Genomic DNA, 22,497 nt, shown 5'->3' with positions numbered 1-22,497 from the left:
TTAGATACACTGTTGTTGTTGTTGTTGTTGTTGTTGTTTTCTTTTAAAATTGCATTAAATAAATGCTGCACTAGGGCTGGATATAGTTTTAACATTTTTTATACATTGAATTCTTTACCGAAACCCAAACAATCCTTTTTTTTAACACCTTTTTCTAAATTGGTGTTCGACCAGCTTGGTTATGTTGGTCGTGTTGGTCGGCCAAACATACTTTATTAAGAGTCTATTCTACTCTTATTAAGATTCAATGAAATCTCATGTGAAAATCTGCGTTTAACTCACATATTTAGCTTATATATATATGAACAACAACAAGAAAAATCACAGTGAGTGAGGAGTGCTTAATGTCAATCAATCAATCAATCAATCTTTATTTTCACTCATTGAAAAACATTGAGGGTGACCCTCATTTACAATGTTGCCGAGCATTTATAACAAAGGGATTGATCAAAAGGACTAAACAAATTTAATAATAAATTAGAAATAATAAGAAATAAAATAGTACAAAAAATAAAATAAAATAAAGGAAGTACTAATTTTAAATCAACATCTAATAAAAATATATATGTAAAACAGAAAATTCTAAAATACTTAAAAAAACAAATTTGACACAAAAAAGTAAAACGTGTAAAATATAAAATAAGTAAATAGATAATAGTAAAAGTAAAGTCAAATGTTAAATTGATAAGAAATGATTAAATGAAACTAAGAACAAGAATGAAAATGTAAAACATTAAAATAAAATTTAATAAAATAAATACAATAAAAAATAAAAGTACTAATAAAAAACAAAAATAAATAAAAGAAAATTAAAAAATTAAAATAAGAAAAAAGTGGTTCCAGTGAGCTGAGCTTCAATGTTTCCTGTAGTGAATTCCAGCTCACTGGTGCTGCTCTGTAGCTAAAAGCAGATTTTCCCATTTCACTAAAAACTGGAACGAGTCTGATATGTATTGTTTTTAATTGAGATTATATAATTATGTTAGGAATCACACATTTTATATGATCTATATCAATAATCTGATTGCTGCTTTTTTCCTCTGTAACTGTTCTTCTGTGTTCTCTGATTGTGTTACACTGTTGCACTGCATTACCAGCCAGTGCTGGACATTAATTACTCATGTTACGCTAACATTGGGCGCTAACATTGTGCTAATGCTAGCATTATACTAACATTTCAGCACACTGTACTGTGCAGGCGTCTCTGCTTCTGAACTCGTCGCCATGACGTCATGGCCGGAACTTTAGCTAGCGTACAGTGGTGACATATATGGTGACATCACCAGGCCAAAGTATCTAAGGACTCGTCACTCAGTGTTCCAGTCAGATGGTGCGACTACTATTATTTTAGCAGCTGCACATCAAGTTCTCTCTCTTACGTTCAGAGATGAATTTCGGAGACAAGGACTTTTATCTCCCAAAAATTGCGCCGTGGGTTCCTGGGCCGCCTCTGATGAGGCACACGACCGGTCCACCACCCGCGAAACCTGCTGCTGCAAAAACCACCGGCAGCAGGTTTCGCCGACTGAAGGGTCTAGAGCCAGCATGGAGCGAGGCCTTGGGGAACTCCTCCTTTGGAGAGTTACCTTCACGGCCCCTCCAACTCCAGTTCCAACCAACTCCTCCACCTGAGCCTCTGCCTGTCGCTGCTACCGTTCCAGTGGTGGTGAATAAGCTGACAGCCTACAATTCACCAGGTCAGTTCCAGTTTTAAACGTTGAGCGTCTTTAATCCCTAAAAAAAATCCCTACAGTAAAAATCCCTAAAACTAGACCTTACTTAGTCTTCCCTTTATTTATTGTTCATATAATCAATCACAGGAAGCAGAATACCAATTCTAGACAGGCGGAGGAACCTGAGGCCATTACCAAAATGGCCGCCCACAGCAAGAAGGACGAAGCAGGTCAGGTGGAGCGAGTACGCAGGAAGAAGCCCAGTAACATCAGGGCAGCTCCTCAGGCCGTTGGGAAAGGTCAGGGAGTGGAGCAGCCACTGGTGCCGCCATCCCTGACCAGCGAGGATCCCCTCAACAGGCCTGAGGAAGCTCTCGGCCAGGCACTGTGCCTCCTGCAGGATGAGGAATGGTAAGATTTCTACTACAGCTCTAACGGAGCAGTGATCTGTTTCAGAGTCTATAAGAGAGTTATAAGAGCTGAAGATTATTGAAAACATCATTATAGCCACCATCTTTCAGACGTGTTTCAACCTATAGTTCTCTGAATGTTTGGCTTGTGAAACAGGGAAAGGAAGACCGAGGGACTACGGCTTGTGCGAGCTCTGGCTGAACACCACGCTGAGGTGCTGCTGCCAGAGCTCCACTACGTCACCACAGCCGTCATCGCGGAGGTAAGAGTTTATTTAACACACTTCATACACACTTCCCTCTACAGCAGCTTCTTCTGTGATATAATGATACGATTCAGAAACTGATTGGGTTCAACAGGCCGAGGCTTAGTGTGCTGCTTCTGTTGTCTCCACTCTCTCAGGTTAAAAACCTCCGCAGCATAGTCTCTCGGGACGCTATTACAACCATGGCTCACCTGTTCACTCACCTGCAGAGGGAAATGGACAGTGAGGTAGAGGGCGCTGCTCGCACCCTCCTTCACAAGGCTGGGGAGACCAGCCTTTTTATAAGGCAGGGTGTGGAGCTAGCCCTCGGCACTTTAGTGCACCACTGTTCACCTGGCCGAGTCCTGCAGGGATTGCTGGCTGGTGGACTGAGGTAAATATATATATATACATTCACGTCACTTATTCATTAATAGATTTGAAATGGAAACTAAATCTAAAAGGAAGTGCCACCAGGTCATGTGATCATGTGTATCTATCTGACTGTGTTCGTTCACTCTCTCTTCTGTTCAGGCACAGAAACCCGGTCTGCAGGGCCGCCACCTCGCAGAGCCTGTTGATGCTCCTGCAGGTGGTCGGGGTTTCCCATGTGCTGACTGGCAAGAAAACGTTTGCGAGTGAAATCATTCCTGCCGTCAGCACACTGGCTTTCGACGCAGCCCAGGAAGTGAGGTAAGCAACTTTAACTTCTGCTTTAATCGACCAATCAGATGAAGGAACGAATAAACCAGCACTGAATCCACTAACTGTTCTCTTGCTTTCTCCACAGGACCCACGCCCGAGCCGCTTTGCGGTATCTGGGCAGCCATAAAAAGGCTGAGAGCGCGGTGGAGAAGTTTGTTCATTTAAAAGACCAATCAGCAGTAAAGCAGTTACTTCTTTAATAATCAATTAATCAATCTTTAATTTATTGTTCTATGTAGTTGAGGTGTTATTCAGTGTTCAGCTGTTCAGACTGGGTTTGGTGTCGAATGCTCCGTTCTAGAGAAGCTCACAGACTCAGAGCTGTTCACAGTGGTGGAGAACAGGAACCACATCTGAAGAGGTGGATGAGGCAGCGGCTCCACCTTCCTCTTGCAAGAGGCTCTTTCTTAGAGTCCTGGTAAGTGAGGTAACCCAGTTTCTGGGCGTCCTCTGGGGAGGTGGGGTCTCTGCTCGGTGGGAAACGCACCGGCCCTGTGGCATCGGGACTTCCCAGTCAACCAGCTGGGAATGTCCCGCCCCCAAACAAGCCCTGCAAAGCTTGTGAGGGGTTCGCCCGGGGCCGGCCAGCGTCCCCCAGTCCACCCTTCAGACGTACGGGTCCCGTCTCCATCACTGTGACCCGTTCTGACTCTGTCTGCTTCTCTGGAACAAAGCATTTCGCACCAAACCCACTCTGAACACCTGAACACCGAATACATCTCAACCACAGTGAAAAAAATGACTAAAATGTAATTTACTTTAAGTACATTTAATTTCAGATAAATTTACATAACTTAAATGTCACGTAGAGTAAATAAGTGGACTGAACCTTTCTTTTAGTGAACTTTACTTAGTTTCTGCACACAATATTACCCAATTACAATTACTTCCTTTATACAATACTACTCAAATAATGTATGATACGTAATATATTATAATTCCTGTGTTTTAAATGTCAGGAATTATAATTTATTGTGTATCATAAATGATTTGAGTAATGCTGTATTAAGTAAGTAATTGTAATTGGGTAATATTGTATGTAGAAATTAAGTAAAGTTTACGAAAAGAAAGGATTGACTCATTTACTGTACGTAATATTTAAGTCTTGATATTGAGTTGAAGTTAAGTGAATTTATCTGAAATTAAATTTATGTTAAAAAAGCAAAATGCAGAAAGTTCTCATTTATTTTTGTACAGAATCTTGCAAAATAAAAATCCTAAAAAAATCATTGTCTCTGTCATCATTACAAATAATGGATATATAAATAATAATAACCACATACACAGACAGTTATAAACACACAGACAGACAGTAAAAGGTCTGTAGGGATTAGGACTGGGTATTGTTAGTACCGGTACGGTACTTTGAATTTGATTCGATACCCAAACGCTACTTTTTTTCTATATATATTTTTCTAAAACGCAGCAAAAATAATACGAAAAGCGATAATTATGCTCACACGACGGATTTATTTAACAACCAACATGAGTGATCTCATTCTGTAATTATCATACTGTAATTATGAGAGACTACCACACTTTTGGATCTTGCTGGAACAGGCAGTGAGCAGGATTGTGGCGCTTTATTAAAAACAAAATCAACAGCACTATTTTAACTGCTTAAACTACAAACATTTTTCCTGACGCATACTGCTGGATGCATCTCAGTTTTTAAAAGTTCTTTTTAACGAATGTCAGCATTAGATTGGCAAAGTTATATTGTATTAGAGGTGTCAATCATTTAAAATGAAAGTTTTGTGCTCTTTATGTATTGTATTTTGAGCACATATGTCTGTTATAGTAGTCATTTTTAATTTGTTAAATATTTATTAGAGTGAAGCTGAGTGAACATTGATTTACATCACTCTGTACATCTCTGACTGCCTCAAGAAGCTACAGAAGGTAAGTGTGCCTGGAGGTACTAATAATATAAATATAAAAAATATAGTACAAATATATAAAAAACTAATGATAGTATAATTTTAATTGCTCTCCTATGCATTTCAATAACTCACTTCCCTTTTTACTTCCTGTAAACAATGTTTTTTCTTCATAACCATCCTGCTCTGGGAGCCCATAAACAGTTTAAAGAAATGGTAGTGCTCTACATTACAGTGGAGATGGTTCTCACATTTCCATATTATATCCCACATTTTCCTATTAGAGCCCTATATTTTGTGTGGACTATTTTGTGTAAACAGAGATAGAGCAAACTGTGTAATACCCCTACTCATCTAGAGGTGTAAAATATTGTGATATTTTATATTATTTTTTAAATACATTTTCTTATCCTAAGTTCAAATATAGCCTTTTCAAGCATATCAAGTATTTTATCAGTGCTTAAAAGGGTAACACTTTATTTTATGGATTAATGGTTAATCTCTCATTATTTGCTTAATAAAGCCTTAATTAGACATTTGTAAATGATTTATTCACTACTTATTAGGCTTTATTCTGTGTAAGTGTTTTTGGTGCTTAATTAGCGGTCTGTTATGTGGAAATGATTAATAATCAATCAATCCCCCTCACTTCGTATTTAAATACGAGCTTAACAAGTCACTTATACACCAAGAAATGTACCATATTGTCACGTCTTTGCCCTGTTTCCTGTCTCTTCTCATGTCTGTGTATGAACCCCATGTGACCCGTGCTCCTCTGTGTTGTTTTCCTGTCATTTTCCACTTACCTGTGTTCATTTGTAACTCCGCCCCTTAGAGGTGTTTCCTGTTTCCCGTTTGTGTCCACCACTATTTATAGTCCGTGTTTCCTTTCTCGTGTGTCGATCCTTGTACGTTTTTACGTCTGTTAGTGGTCCTTGTGTTTTTCCTGTTTATACTCAGTGCTGGTTTCTTTGTTAAGTTTATGTTTATTTTGTGTTTGTTTAATTTGTGTGGAGTTTGCGTTTGCGTCCGCCTCCTCGTCCTTCCCGCACCCTACCTGACACATTTTCTAAAGTGAGGTTCTGTTCATCACTAATTAGAGACTAAAAAGAACTGTGTGTTTGACTTTCCATGTACAGAAGTTGAATGTTAAAAATGCAGTTAACAGAAAACACATTTTAGCACATTTATTATGTATTGAATTCAAGCAGTTTTATTTTCTGTTAGATTTAGAAGTTGATGACTCTCAACTTCTAAATGTAAAATGTAGATTGACTGACTGACTGGTTTTATTTGCAGAGACCAATATAGCTAAAATGGCAACTGTAACAGCAATGGCAACATATGAACATGACTTTTAACAATTATATTAATTATAAAGAACTAGAAAATCTGTCAAAATTTTTCCCAAATATACCAAATAATTTCTAAATATACCAAATTGTTCCAAATATATCACATTATTCCCAAATACACTAAATTATTCCTAAATATATCAAGTTATTAAGACATTTCAAATTATTCCCAAGAATACAAACCGTTTATTGTGCATGTCACGTCTGGTGCTGTAGGCGCTTCTGTTCCTTCCACACTGAGCTCCAACGGAGGTTCTCAGGCTAACAACTACACTACCCAGAACGCACCATCCGCTGACATAACACACACACACCCCCTCATGTGACACCTCACCTGCTTCCTCCAGGAAGCCGGAGTATTGATTACCTGCCCTATTTAAGGACACTGCATGCACACACCTGTTCCGCGTATTGCCTGGTTTCATCCACTTTACAAAGCGTTATTTTCTGTGATTATTTTTTTCCGTGTATGACCTTGCTTTTTGTTTTCTCAACTCCAATTTTTGCCTTTGCCTCTACTGTGGATTTTCGTGTATTACCTGGACTGTTTACGTTTCTGATTTTTGGAGTATCTCTGATACTGGCTTCCCTGTGTATGAACTCTGGACTGTCTCCTGTTTCTGGTATGGTCTTATCTCTGATGTACCTGTTTGCTGGCGTTACTTTGTTTTTGTACTCGACAAGCCCTGTAACTAACTAATTTTTAATCAATTCTAAACTCTGTTTCTGCGAGCGTCTGTATTCCGTCCGCATTATGACAGTGACACTATGACACTATAAGAACTAATACGGCCATTATTAATCATAAAAGACCACTAATTACACACCAATAACACTTACACAGAACAAAACCTAATAAGTAGTGAATAAATTTACATTTACAAATGTCTAATTAAGGCTTTACTGAACAAATAATAAGACATTAATAAGCGCCTAATTTGTGTTCCTTAAAATAAAGTGTTACCCTTAAAAGATACTGGCCCAACTGTATATACTTAATTATTTAGAGCATAATTAGTCAAGAAGAACTGGACGAATTGCAGTATATTTGATTTAATCAAATATATTGATTTAATCAAATTTGATTAAAGCTCATTATGGGAAAGATCGTCTTTAAATAAAGTGATATAAGATTTTTACACTATTGCCCAGCCCTACTCTCATCTATCTGTTAATAAGCCCGTGCGCATACACACACACACACACACACAGAAGACAGCCAACCCTTAAAACATCACAATAAAAAGGCTTTTATGAGAAACCCACCACAGCTGAAATGATCCAACTTACATTTTTACACGCCTCACTGAGACAAACTGCGGGAGAAGCTTTAACCTCTGAAAGCTGATCGTTCCTGCAGAAATCTGCCGTACAGCAGGAGCAGTGCTTCAGCACACACATGCTCAGGGTCTGAAGCCTCACTTTTACACATGTCTTCTCTGGTCCAAAACCAGTATAGCAGGATAGCAGGTGTAATAGGTGCTGCACACAACATTTGCTACAACATTTGGTCCAGCCAAAAGAGGAAAAGAAGAAAAAGAACTCATTTTTTTGCAGTGTAAAAAAAGCCTTTTCTATCATGCTATTGTTGTCTATTAAACAATAGAAAAATAGAAGAATAGAATAGAAGAAACTAGGGCAGCGGTCTAATGCGCTGCCACTAAGAGCAGGAGGTCGCAGGTTCGAACCCCCGCTCATGCAGCTTTGCCATCAAGCTGCCGGCGCTTAGAGGGAGCAAAATTGGCTCTGCTCCCTCTGGGGTGGGTAGATGGCGCTCTCCCCCCATCACACTTAAGGTGGCGCTGGGCGGCACGAGGCGTCTGTGAGCTGATGAATCGGAACCTAGCCGCTGTGCTTTCCTCCGAGCGCGCTAGCTGCTCAGGCAGTGATTCATCCGCAGCAGCTTGAAAAAAGGGGTGATTGACTTCACACGTGTCGGAGGAGGCGTGTGCTCGTCTGCATCCTCCAAGGGTCGCCGGCGTCACCTGTGATGGGGACGCACAAAGGGGTGGGACAATTGGATATCCAAATTGGGAGAAAATGGGGAAAAATCAGAAATAAAATTATATAAAAAAAAAGAATAGAAGAAACTTTAGTTTCGCACTAGTATGAGCGCAACAGCTTATGCTGGTGATTCCTTTATCCACTGTAACTGTAGATTATTAATATTTACTGTTAGAGCCATTTCTTTGGTTTGGTTAAAGTTGTATATCGTTGTGATGTGGATTTAATACTTAGTTAATATTTAACAGAAATTTTGTGCGATGCTGTAATCTGATTGGCTACTAACTCCACTATATAAGCGTAATGACGCATAGTGTCAGGTCTTTTGTCTGTCAGCTTCTCATGTCTGTGTTATTCTCAGGTCTGTGTTTCTTTCCCAGTGTTTTTCCACTCACCTGTGTTCTTTTGTAGCTCCGCCCCTTCGTCCCAGGTGTTTCCTGTTTCCTGTGTGTGTGCACCTCTATTTAAGGTCCGTGTTCCATTTCCCCGGTGTCGATCCTTGTACGTTTATCGTCTGTCAGTGTTCCATGTTTTCCCCAGTTTCCTTAGTCTTGTTATCAGTAAATCCCTGTGTATTTTGTATCTGTTTTTGTTAATAAATCCCCTTTTGTTTGCATTTGCGTCCGCCTCCGCGTCCTCCCTGCACCCGCACCTGACACATAGAAGACTCAAGAAGCCTCGAGCCAGGAGCATCACACTCTTTTGACTGTCGTGTAACTTTAAATGGAATGTAACTTCATTTAGTTAGGAATTCTATTTTGTGTTGTATCATACGTTCACAGTAAAGATAAAGTAACCAAGAGAAGTTTTGGATTCAAGACCTTTTATTTTTGATACATGTCGCGTGTGAAAGAAACTTTGAGGCTCAAGGCTAGTGAGCAGCACGATGCACTCACATTTACTTATAATCAGAAATGCTGAAGTGTGAAGTATAGGGGGGCAGTGCTCTGTTTTCATTCGGAACATTCTGTTTAATGAAATAGTTTAAAGTTTTTAACCTTTTTTAATATCTCAAGCACCACCAGTGCTCAAGGTAGGAGTTTTAAGCATCTTATAATATTATAATCCCATACACACAATAAATGCAATGGTCTAAACAAAAATAAAGACAACACATAAAAGAGAACACACAAACATGTCTTTATTCTAACCACTGATTCTCCTCCTGGAGTGGTGAACACTTCATGCCATGATTAATAGATAAACACAGGCACACAGAAACACACACACTCACACACACTCTTCCAGCTGTGCAGATCCTTTGGGAATGTGTGTCGAACTTCGAGGAAAATATAATGGCAACACTGGCACGGACTGCTAACCTCTTGTCCAACAGGACCAGCCCTGAAATGTAGATGCTTACGTGGATCAAACTTATGAAATATGTTAATACTAAGAAAAAAGCTCATAAATAAAATCAAAGTAAAAGAAAGAACATCTTAAGCCTATCAGCTCTCCCTCCTGCCCTGCCTCTAAACCCATACATCACCCAGTCCCCTGCCCAAACTACCCCTCCCATTTTTTTAGCCTTTTTTTATTTGAGCTGAGAGTGGAGTCAGCATAAATCAGAAGCTTTAGTGCCCCTTTAAGACTCTTTATTGAACTCTTTATGTTTCTTGATGTAAGGTTTTTTTTGAGGAGTACAGCATGTGTGTATGAGGTCACTGTTTTTAGTAAAATGCCCAGTGAGGAAATTTTAAAGTAGGGGGTTCTAATAAAGTGAGTTGAATCTCAGTGCAGGGTTTACTTTAATGGCCTGTAAGTTGAAGTACAAGGTAGGTGTTTCTGATAAAGTGGCCAATGAGTTGAAGTACAGGGCTTAAAAATCAGGCTGTTGCTTTGTTGCTGTGACAACAGGAAGGATTGGGGGTCCGCTGCAGCTTCATGTTCTATGTTCCTCGATGGCTCAGAGCGGCTTTCCTTCATTGTGACACATCAGCGTGGAATGGGAAAACTGAGGCCCTGAGAAAGGCTCTGGACATTAAGGACCATTAGGGTCGCAGAGTGTGTCCAATTGTCTTGATCTGACTGGAAATGTGGCTGGATTAATATCAGGACTGTGAGGCTTTTTAGAGTGGGAGCACTGGGCAGTGGGAACACCAGGCTTCCTCCCCTGATGTTAGATTCAATGACAGGTCAACATAATAATGGTATGTAAAGTTACTTCAGCATCTTTTTGAGTTAACTCAGTTTATTTTAGTCAAAAGCTCTTAGAGCTCATGTTTTAAAAAAACAAGCTTTTATCACACAGCAAATTCTGTTTTTTGGAATAAACAGAACTCTCCATGAGAGTTAATATCAACTCATTTTAAGTGAATATGCATGACCATCAAATACACTCTATGACTTATGAGTTAAAGTAAGTCTTTTCTGGGAGTTTTAACTCTGTTCAGGAATTAAAACTGAACTGTTGTGGGAGTTGCAAACAAATAATGCAAACAAATTGTTATTAAACCAATATTATTAAAAAACCCTGAAACATTTAGGAGTAAAAATGACCACATTGCAATAACAAGTTCATAACCAAAAAATGTATGTCAGTATTTTTTCATTGCATAAGAACTTTTATCCTACATTGCAGTTTTTAGTACATTTCCAGCACTTTGTCACACTTAACAGTGCAGAATATGGTAACTTGCTCTTATAGCCAACAACACATCGGCTAAGCAAACAACCATTTTATAAAATATAATGCAATACCCCATGAATGGAAGCCTTGGTGTGCAAGACTTCACACTGATGGTAAGCTAGGATTGGGGGACACGCCCATTAGAGAGAGTTCAGTCACGCTCCTCAACACCTTGGAATAAACTCTGAAATACCACACCGCCAAAGAGTACTTTCCACCTTAAACTACTCAACTTGTAGTTTAAGTTGGAGAATAAACTCACACAGTTTAACACTTTCACATATTTTTGTTTAACTCTAGGTTTTTTAACTTTTTTAACAGTTATATTAAGTTTGTGACCAAGTTTTTGTGCAAAAATGCCCAGCTTGAGCATCAATTTAGTAGAATTAAGTATATATTTTGTGTCCACTAAGCTCTACTTATGAAATAATTTGTGCTCAGCAGTATTCTGCCACATTGCAAACATGCACTTGCATTAGATTTATACTTCTGTACAGTATTCCATAAACGTTGCTTTTAAGGCAAGGCGAACAATCAATTTACTAGGGTGCAATGAGATCTTAATCGTATTCATAGCCTGGTAACTCTGGATGTATTCCTGCACTGTATTTTCTCAATGTTTCTATTAAGATATTAATAGAGACATTGAGTTGGCTGGTGATTTTGTAGACCCCAGATGGTTAACTATACATGTTTTCTTAGGGTTTTCATTGATTAGGACATTAGAAGAGCAGGTTTCCAACATATATGTATGTTTATTCATGGATAATATCTCCTTCATTATGAGTATCATCATTAGATCATTGTTCACATGTTTACTGCCCTTCGTGGAGGATCTGTTTACCTCTTGCTGACTTAACAGAGCAGCCAAAGCATTCAAAGTTATCTAATCTAAAACGATATCTATCTATCTATCTATCTATCTATCTATCTATCTATCTATCTATCTATCTATCTATCTATCTATCTATCTATCTATCTATCTATCTATCTATCTATCTATCTATCTATCTATCTATCAAGAACTTGCCTACATGATTCATATTACAATATAGGGCTTACTGTCAGGCTAAGGAGCAGGGAGGATGCGGAGGCAGATGCAGATGCGAGTGAGTATTTATTTAAAGAAAAAAAAAAACAATAAAGCAAAATAAACAAACAAAATCAAGGTACTAAAGAAACAAGTAAACACTGAATACATGAAGACACGGAAACAAAAGAACCACAGGACCTGACTGACGCTAAGATGTACAAGAACCGACCATAAGAACAGAATTACACGGACTATAAATACACACGGACAAGGACAGGAAACAGGAAACACCTGGGCCCAGGGGGCGGAGCTACAAATAAACACAGGTGACAACAGTAAAGGTAAAGACGAGGACCAACACTGGGGCGGAGCTACAAATGAACACACAGCATGGGGAACAGGTAAACAAAAACAGATACACAAGCACAGACAGGAAACACAGAGAATCAGGGCAGGGATGGGACACGATTCAAAATATCCTGATATGTTGCAGTACTGTAAGCAAGCCAATACAGTGCCTTGTAAAAGTATTTTCCCCCCTTTTAGATTTATTTTGTTTTTGCTTTTTTGTCATACTAACAGTTTTTTTAGATTATCAAATTAACTTAAACTATCAGACAAATGAATTACAAAGTAATTTCAAAAAGCATTTTTATAAACGATAGTTTAATTTATTAATGGAAAACAGCCATGCAAACCAACCATGTGAAAAAAGTAATAAAAGTAAAGAGGTCACAAAAGAACCTAGAATAACATCTAAAGAACTGTAGGTGTCACTTGCCTCAGTTATTGTCAGTGTTAATGATTCAATAATAAGAAAGAGACTCGGTGAAAAAGGTCTCAATGGGAGAGTTCCAAAGCAAAAAAACACTGCTAAACAAAAAGAACAAAGTGGCCTGCTTTGCTTCTTCAGGGCCTGGATAACTTGGTCTAATTGATCAAACTGATGGTGAAGATAGATTCTGCTCTCTACCAGAAAATCTTGAAGCACAATGTCTGTCCATCAATTTGTCAGCTCAGGTGTACTTGAGTTCTGCAGCAGGACAATGATCCAAAGCACACAAACAAGTGTATCTCTGAATGGCTCAAAATTAGGGTTTTGGAGAGGCCTGAAAAAACCCTGGTATATTACATTATAATTAACTATAACTAATATTATATTCAAGACCATTATAATTCATGCATGGTTAGAAATATATTTATAGGATTACTGAGGGTGTGTTTAGAAGTTGGAAGCTGTTTTAGTCATGATACAAGTCTACAAGCTGGGACTGAGTTTCTTGGTGTTGACGTATAACATGTTATAAACACATTAATGCATTTATTAATGCATTATAATCACAGTTCATGATGCATAATAAACATGGCTATGATGAATTAAAGAGTTTTATAAATATGTATAGCCATGTTTGTAATGCCTTATGAATGCATTATAATGTGTTATGAATATGTTTATAGAGTCTTATAGAGATGACATTCATAGAAAGTTTTACCGCAAAAACACCACCAATAGTATCCAGACAAGAGATGCCTGCTGGTCTTCAGAAACTGACCACTGATGAAGAGCAGGGTGACGGCATTAGGGAAGGGTTTCTGATAAAGTGGCCAGGGTCATTAGCTCATCTCCCCCTTCTGGGTGTCCAACAGAGGGCAGCACACCACATGCCCACACACACACACACACACACACAAACACGTCCAAAAAAGCAATTATCTGAGTGGCACTCTTGGGCGAGTGAATAGACTGCTTGTAAAGAGACTGCATTAACCCAGTCGTGAAGTATCGATTGGGGTCTATGTCCCATAGAAGAGAGAGAGAGAGAGAGAAAGAGAGAGAGAGAGTTAGAGAGAGAGAGAGAAAGAAGAGAGAGATGTAGATGTAATGAGAATTTTAACAGGCTAGGCTTGTATTATACAGTGATTGTAGGAACTGTTTCTAAGCTGGATGTGAATCACTGGGGTCCTGAACCCAGACACACGCACTTTGCCACACTCATCACTTCATTTCTCTCTTTCTGTCCCTTTCTCTGTCCATTTTTCACCTGATCTCATCTCTCTGTCCCTCTTGTCTCTGTTTCTCTTGTCTGCCATCCATCTCTCCGTTTTCCCTCCCTTTCTCTTAATTTGTTCCCTCTTTTCAATTATGTCTCTCTATTCAGTATTTCTCTTTAATTCCATATTCTCTCTTTATTCTCACACTATTTACTTTATTCTTTCTGTCTTTCTGTCCTTTTCTCTTTCAGTGTAGTTATATATCCCTCTTCTCTTTCCATTACTACCTCTTCAGTCTTCAGTTAAGGGCCTTTTAGAGCTCATCAAGGTTATGAGGATGCTACATGAAAGAGCTTAGTCACGATTAGCAGAGAATATTAATGTTTGAGCTGGTTTAGAGCACCAACAGGCTGATAGCAATGCCAGTATTAATTCTCTCTAATTCACTCTAATTTGTAAAAACATAGCAATGAGGTGCTCTGGGTTTGTATGAAATGAACAGGTGTGAAGATGAACAGAGGCTGTTTTACTTTAACAGCAAGTTATGGCCACTTTAACCCTTTCAGACCCTGCAGTTACAATGGACTGCAATGTATTTTCCTTATTTTTTAATGTTTTGTTGCACATAACACCATTTGAGAGCTGTTGTGCTTTAGAACAGACCATGAACCAGCCAATGAATGAGTTTATAAAACAAAGAAACAGTACCTTGGCCTCACTGCACTGAAAAAACTGTAGTACTAGTACTAAGCAACAGCTAATTTTTACAAATTATATGTGATTTAGGACACTTTTTATTTACGTGTTTTTAGTGTGTAGGGATGGTTTATAAATTAAAAAGTTCAATACGAAATACTAAATATTACACACAGGCTTCCAATGCAATGGAAAAAAAAAACTTTAAAAACTTTAAAAAGTAAATATTTTACTTCATTAGATTTATTTAGTAGATTTTATAGTAGACTATTAGTGTCTTCCTTTCTGTGCATTACAAGATTACAAAGTTTAGTAGTTCATTTTAACATTGAAAAATTGCTCTACCCATTTGGGATCAGAAGGACCAAATTATTCCAAATCCAACCATTTTAGCTTCCTATATTAAGTACAAAAAATATATAGTTATAAAATTAGAAGAGAATTTTTACCTGGCCCATGTTTCTGTCTGGACTGGCTGTAGAAACTTTTGACTGGGATTCTGGCCATCTTGTTTTCAATCAATTGAGTGTAATGTTGTGTGGACTGTGGTGGATTGAGGTGATCGGGGCCCCTAGGGTAATTTTGATGATTTCTTTTTTAGGCATATCTCAGGGTAGTTTTGAGGATTTTTAAATTTGAATATTTCAATGGGCTGATTTTAACTGAGAGCAAAAATGCAATTGTAGCTGCATATTCTACCTTTAACAACCTGAACACGTGCCATTCAGAGAGTTTTCACAGTGACATAGGTCAATGGGTAGCTTGCTGGATTAGTGTTATTGCTAACAGGGCAGGCAATAAACAGAGAAACAACAAGAGCACGAGCACATTTAAACAGACAAATTAATAAGGTCTCTGACTGAAGCGCAAAGCTAGGTGAGGCAGGGCGAGTGGTTGGGTGAAAATTAAGTGCTCTGATTGGCTGAAAGGTCTTCGGCCAACCAATCCTGAACTCACAAAGCATTCATCATTAATGTGGACCAATATGGGGCTCAAATTTCATAGATAAAATGAATGAAATAAAATGTGGCCAATCAGTGGGCTCTAATCATTGCATGGGCCCTAAGCCTGCATCCCCTACTTGTTCAGTTCAGCTAAATTTCTAAATATTCTAATTATACAATGAGCATTTAAACTTCCATTATTACAATATTAGTGTTTATATTATATAAACTTAACACAACAGTTACATTCCCTTCCATTCATCATTTAATGTAGCTTAGTTAATTGTGACACCGTGTTTCACATCTTTATAGAGGTTTGGAATAACCACTTTACTCAAATGTTTATGTGTGAGTAAAGCATAATATACTTCCAGAACATTAATGAGGCTTCATTAGTGAGGCCATCGTTTTTAACTACAACGCTGTATAAACATATATACTGACATTTTAATTACATAAAACAAAAACATAACATGCTTTATAAATTTCTTATTTATTGGCGAATAAAAGTGTGACCCACTAGTTCAGATGTGATAATATAATAAGCATAGTGACAATAAAAACACAAGAAACAAAATGATTAATGTAATGAGAAAAACTTTAATAATTTTAAAGGAAAAAGCAGCTAGTCTGACCGTTATAAGAGCCTCTTCCTCAGCCGGTAATCACGTTCATACCTGGGGACAAAATTATCTGATTTATTAACAGCTCTTCATAGGGAACACGATCATAATTTAGCGCGTAGCGGGTAGTTTAGCGTGCCGGCCGCGTGTAAGGTTAGTAAACCCAGCTAAAGAGGGATTAGCTTTCCCAGTGATTTGGCTAACATGCTAAGATAACGGTGGATTCAGCCGATCAGGTCTTAGTTTAATTAAAGTACAGGTGAAAACAACACTGGAAAACAACTTAAAACAGTGTAAAATGTACTAGTTTTATAAACACAGGCAGCGCTGAATAGAAAAAAATACAGAAGTAAATTGCTCACATTTTTACAGAAACTTCCCGCAGTGTTGAAACCTGTGTTCCAGCTCAACCCCGCCAGAGAGCGGTGCTCGTGAGGATGGTCTCGTAAAATAAAACGATTCTAAAGATTGATTCGGGTTTATATGAATCGATATTGGACCATTCAAATGAAGATCGATTTAAATGGAAGAATCAATTTTTTAAACACACCCCTAGTCCATGTGCGAGGGCACAGGGTCTCAAGAGGTCAAAAAAAGTAGACTTTGAGAATTTTGAGCATGAAGACAATGTTAAAGGGGTATTGCTACCAGGACAAGTCACAATATTATGGCCAAAGGGTTTGCAAGAGAAACAAAACCACCTCAAGCTCATACTTTGTGTATCGGATTCACCAGTAAAGAAATCCTCAATCCATTTGGCACATCAGTACAAGATTGTTATTAGTCATAACCGGAAATGAAGCCAAAATCTTCCACCATGTTGACTATCCTGAAACCCGAGTCTGCACAGTAGAGACCAGAGGAGGGAGAAAGACTGTGGAGAGACAGAATACTCATTTAAATAACTCCACCCCTGAGGGCTGCCTCGTGGTCACAGGCTGCAGAGTGGAGCGGAGACGAGCTGACGGTCTGTTATTGGTCCCACCTTTTTGAATAGAGCTGAATAACGTTTTAAAAACAAATTCTGTGGGGATATAAAATTTTACAATATAAGCAGAGGTAACACTAGCTGTTGCATTTAAATAATGGAGGTAGAATTACAGCATATTGGAAAAAAATGTGATTGAATGTTGTCTGTTTTGCCATTGAAACCTATGGCACCTAAAACCGAACAGCAGGGGGCACCGGACCTGTGGTGGCTTTACTTTTGAGAGACGATGCTCTGTCCAGCTATACACAGTCTTTGGTCATAACAGTGAAAGGATCTTTCTGTCTTCCTGAGTAACCCTTGGTGTATGTGGGTGAGATGTCATGGCTGGACAGGAAATAAACAGGCAAAGATACAGATTAAAACACACTTTTTTTTTTTTTTAAGTTTGGAGCTGGCAAAGATTGGGTCAGGCAGAAACGGGTGTAGTGATATGTAAGTGTGGGAGAGACCTTTATACAGGCCTTTATACACAGGTGTCTAATATTCCGGTGATTGATTTCCTGATTGGGGCACGTGATGTGTCATGTGACCAGTGTGTGGTGCATTCTGGGCAATGCAGTCCGGTGTTTTTTTTTTATATATATGTAAACTAAGTTCATTATTTATTTCAAATAGAAAAATAATGCGCATAAAATTAATATATAGCCACATTTACACAAGATTTTTTTTTGTCTAAATCATGGTAATCTGGCTTTGTGCTGAAATAATATATTGTTACATTGACTTCCATTGTTTCTTGATTAAATGATTGTTTTTAAATTACAGATGTTACAAAAAACATTTTTTTTGTTTTTCTCACATTAAAAAGATGATGCACATTGGTTTACAAAGATGCCAATCCAAGCCATTTCTCTCTCTCTCTCTCTCTCTCTCTCTCTCTCTCTTCACAGTTACTTTCTATCTATTTCCACCTCTTTTTTCAGTATCGCTTCCTTCCCATCTTTCCCTCTCTCTCTCAATTTTCTTTTTCATTTTCTCTCCCTCACCCTCTCTCTCTCTCGTTCCAAATCAGTTTTTTTACATGACACTACTTGCCTTCTATTGCCTTCTCTCCTTTTTTCCCTGCCCGTTTTTTTCTCTCTCGTTCCTGATGTAATTTCTCTCTCCGCTCTCTCGCCCGCTTTCGCTCGCTCCTGTGTTTAATAAAGCGCCGGTAATGAAAAAATGAAAAAAAAAGGGTTACAGCTGGCAGATGGGTGGACAGGCGACATCCTTCTCTTCAGCTGTCAATCAAACACACACACACACAGTCGAGAGTGGGGTCAGAGGCTGACAGTAGGGGGAAAAAAAACTCTCTAACAAACGACAGGCTCATCCCTCGCTTCCACTGAAGAGGAGGAGATGAAGGAGGACACGGTGCTCTAACATCACACACATCAGTCTGAACATCACTGACACACACAAACACACACACCTGCACACACACATTCAGAAACACACACATAGAGTACATATAAAAGAAACCCACATAGGTATCTGTAGGTATCTGTAGTTAATGCTAATACTAACATGTCTCATATGTATTATACTTTATATATACAACTATTATAACAGTGCTATCCATATACTTTACATATACATATACAGTATATATATATATATGTAAATTTATACAAAATAGACAATATATATAGACTTATTTATTGTACTGTACATGTTTTTCCTATTATTATTTTGAGACATAAAAGATAGAATAAAAGTGTGAGATATAGCAAGAGCAATTAAGGATTCAGATAAGAGACAGATAAAAGAGAGAATGATGACAGAGAAAGGATGCGATGTTGACAAATTATAGCAAAAATAAATAAATCAAAGAAAACTGTAGGAAAAAAAACCCTAATGATGTTCAGTGATCTTCAGTGATACACACACACACACACACACACACACAAACATACACAGTTTACTGATTAGTGAGGTACGTGTGTGTGTTTCTTCTAAACTCAATGTTTTTAAAAGAGGGGTTGTTCCTTTGTTGCAACAGTCTCTACTCTTTTAGGAAGGTTTTACCATAGATGTTCAGTGCATTTGATTGCATTCAGCCCCAAGAAAGCATCAATAAGGTCAGGTAAAGATAGAGGATGACTAGTTCTGTCACTCCAACTCATCCTAAAGTTTAGGGGTGCAGAAAAATTTGAGCTCGAATCGCGTTTCTAACATTGAACGATTCAGAATCGATTCTCATTTTCAAAAAATTTTTTTTTTTGGAGGGTCAGCTACTGTTGCGCGTTTTTTTTAACTGTACCGCGGAGCTCACATACTGTGGCGCGGAGCTCACCTACTGTCCTGCGGAGCTCTTTAACTGTTAAAGAGCTCCGCAAGGCAGTTAAAAAGCTCCGCAGGACAATAGATGAACTCCGCGAGACAGTTAAAGAGCTCCGCACGACAGTAGGTGAGTGTCGCAGGACAGCAGCAACAGGACATGGAAAGTTTTTGCTCTTACTGCCTCTGCCTTTGCGCCCTATAGCCACTCTGCTGTAGTACAGCATAATACAGGAGTTTCAGTTTAGTTCTCTAGCAGTATTAGCATTAGCTGCTAACCATACTAAGCGCTAGCTCTTTTACCATTGAGAGGTGAGTATATCAGCCTGTGGGCTGCAATTAACACTGGCTAGAACTGCTGGAGCAGCATTAGCATTGGCCACTAACCGTGCTAAGCGCTAGCTTTTTCGTTCTTCAGAGGTCAGTATTATTGGCCTGTAGCTTGCTGTTAACCCCAGTTAGCACTGCTGGAGCAGCGATAGCATTGGCCACTAACTGCGCTAAGCGCTAGCTCTTTCACCACTCAGAAATGAATATATCTTGACTGTATCCTGCATGCTACGTGGGATGAACTGCTAGCTAATATCACCCTGGCTTACCAGAAAGAACACTCAGGGTTCCTCAGTGTAGCGCTGTCGGGCGGCATTAGCCGCCAACCGCGGCTAGCGCTAGGAGTAAGCTGCTAATAATGCTAATACTGCTGCACCCAGCTATTGTGGAAATCTGGAACTCTATGCATACTGTAAATAAATGGAAGCACTTTACTCATCTGAATAAATATAAAGTTTTTAAATAGATTTATCTGTGTAGATTAACATCCAGCACTCATTTGACTTTAAAATAAATGTATTTATGTTTTTAAGGAATTACAGTTTTGTTAACTTAGCTTAGATTTAAAAGGGAAACATAGCGACACCACTGTTCCTTATTAGTGTTGCATAATGCGCCTTATAATCCAGTGCACCTTATGTATAAAAATAGACTAGAAAATAGATGTTTATTGATAATACACCTTATAAATATGGTACTGGATTAAGTTCAACCACTCCAGAGAACCTTCCAGCCCAGTGATGGGGGCTTTATACCCCTCCACAGGGTATAAACTAGACTCATGTGTTGTTTATACCATGTGTTGCTCCAGAGCTTCCTGTTCTTCTGGTCAGTTCTTTACTATGGTGTTAATATAAGCTGTGTGTCCAGGAGCAATGGCTGCACCTTTCATCCAGCATGTGAACTCGTGTATCATTTATAGTGATATATGCTGCTTGGCCGGTAAAACCCCATTCTGATTCTGATGTCTATGTCGCTCTCCAGCATGTCGAGACGTCGCCGCCTGAATGATTATCAGCATCGGGGCTCAAAGGCTTCGTTGTTCAAACCGGGGGGCCGACGGTCAAACCACAGAATAACAATGAGAGGATCTACTGACTAGACCTCTCCACTCTAGATCCACAGGACACCAAGGGTTAAAGGACATATGAATAAATGACAGGTTTATATTTTAGGTATTTTATTGCATTTTTGAGTCTATTTTAAATTTTAAGTGGGTTATGTATGATCATTTATTTCATTCATTAATATCAGGCTGGATTTGTGATACCATGCTTTTATCAATGCTACTGTATATGGTGCTGTTTTAAAATAAGAGAAATAAAGGGTTTATTGTTAAATGTGTTTTTTTTTTATTAGATTATAAATGATTCTTGATTGTTTCCAATGCCTTAAAAACCATTAATAAGCAGGTACAACATATCAATTAAAAAAGGCAACAGTGATTCATTGTTTGCCTAATAATTAAATTTAATTTAGTCATTGAATTTATAGTAAATAGGTAAACATACTTACAAATAAATTAATATGACAGGTTTAATGGAATGCTGATTAATGGAAAATACAAAGAGAGATCCTAATCTATAAAGATCTGAGGTTTAACAATATAAATGAATGTGAATTTTTAGCTCACTGTTGCAAAGTATTACACACTTCCTTTATAAACCATTCATAAACCCTTCATAAAGGTTGTCTTATTTTAAAGTGGTCCCCTGTATATTTTCATAAGCTCTGTTTAAATTGCCTGTCCATACTGTGATCCATAGACTCTATGCAGAAACACAATGTCCCATTAGTACCCATTAGTACTATCCTGTACACTAAAAAAATGGCAATACCAGAGTCTGTTCATGGAAAACCTTCTTACTTCCTATTTCCGATTTATGAGAGAATGACTGCAAACTGATAAAGAAGCCCATAGGTGAGTCCTCAATGAATGGGGGTGAATGGAGCTAATCAGCTGAAAACGCTAATAAAATTTTGAACTAACTACTTAGCTAGGATATTCTTTTAATTTTAGAAAGTAAAATAAGTCATTTTGTTAAGGAAACAAGAATAAAGTACATGTATATTTCCATTTTTCTGCAGAAAACAAGTTTTAGGCAGTAAAGAAGCTAGCACATAGACTGTGTATAGCTGGACAGAGCATCGTCTCTCAAAAGTGAAGCCACCACAGGTCGGGCGCCCAATGCTGTTCGGTTTCAGAAAGCTGTGTAATCCCACCTATCCCCATAGGTTTCAATGGCAAAACAGACAACTTTCAATCACGTTTTTTTCCAATATACTGTAATTCTACCTCCATTATTTAAATGCAGCAGCTAGTGTAACCTCTGCATATATTGTCACATTTTTATATTCCCACAGAATTTTTAAAACGTTATTCAGCCCTATTCAAAAAGATGTGGTTATTGTAAAAGGGCTGGTTATGGACGGGACCAATAGCAGACCGTCAGCTCCGCTCCGCCCCGCTCTGCAGTCTGTGACCGCGACGCAGCCCTCAGGGGCGGGGTTATTCAAATGAGTAGGCTGCTCTCCACAGTCTTTCTCCCTCCTCTGGCCTCTACTGCGCAGACTCGGGTATCAGGATCGGCAACATGGAGGAAGATTTTGGCTTCATTTTCATTGAATGAATGGGAACAGAGACACGGCGTCCATCTTTTTTACAGTCTCTGAGCTGCTAATGTGTGCTGACAAGAAGCTAAGCTGATGCTGGAGTTACTGTACA

At 38.5% G+C, this 22,497-nt stretch overlaps 1 protein-coding gene across 1 annotated transcript; it reads left to right on the top strand.

Annotated features, from left to right (window-relative positions):
• Positions 1-1,361: 1,361 nt before the first annotated feature.
• LOC111189577 (TOG array regulator of axonemal microtubules protein 1-like) lies at positions 1,362-3,598 on the top strand. The gene is made up of 7 exons (XM_049482159.1): positions 1,362-1,697; positions 1,821-2,084; positions 2,241-2,346; positions 2,487-2,722; positions 2,863-3,021; positions 3,119-3,212; positions 3,335-3,598. The coding sequence occupies exons 2-7, from the start codon at positions 1,873-1,875 to the stop codon at positions 3,596-3,598; spliced, it is 1,071 nt and encodes a 356-aa protein (XP_049338116.1). The 5' UTR covers positions 1,362-1,697; positions 1,821-1,872.
• Positions 3,599-22,497: the final 18,899 nt, after the last annotated feature.

The sequence above is a fragment of the Astyanax mexicanus genome, chromosome 1 (genome assembly GCF_023375975.1).
Source record: "Astyanax mexicanus isolate ESR-SI-001 chromosome 1, AstMex3_surface, whole genome shotgun sequence".
NCBI classification, from domain to species: Eukaryota; Metazoa; Chordata; class Actinopteri; order Characiformes; family Acestrorhamphidae; genus Astyanax; species Astyanax mexicanus.
This window is presented reverse-complemented; position numbering and strand designations above follow the sequence as displayed.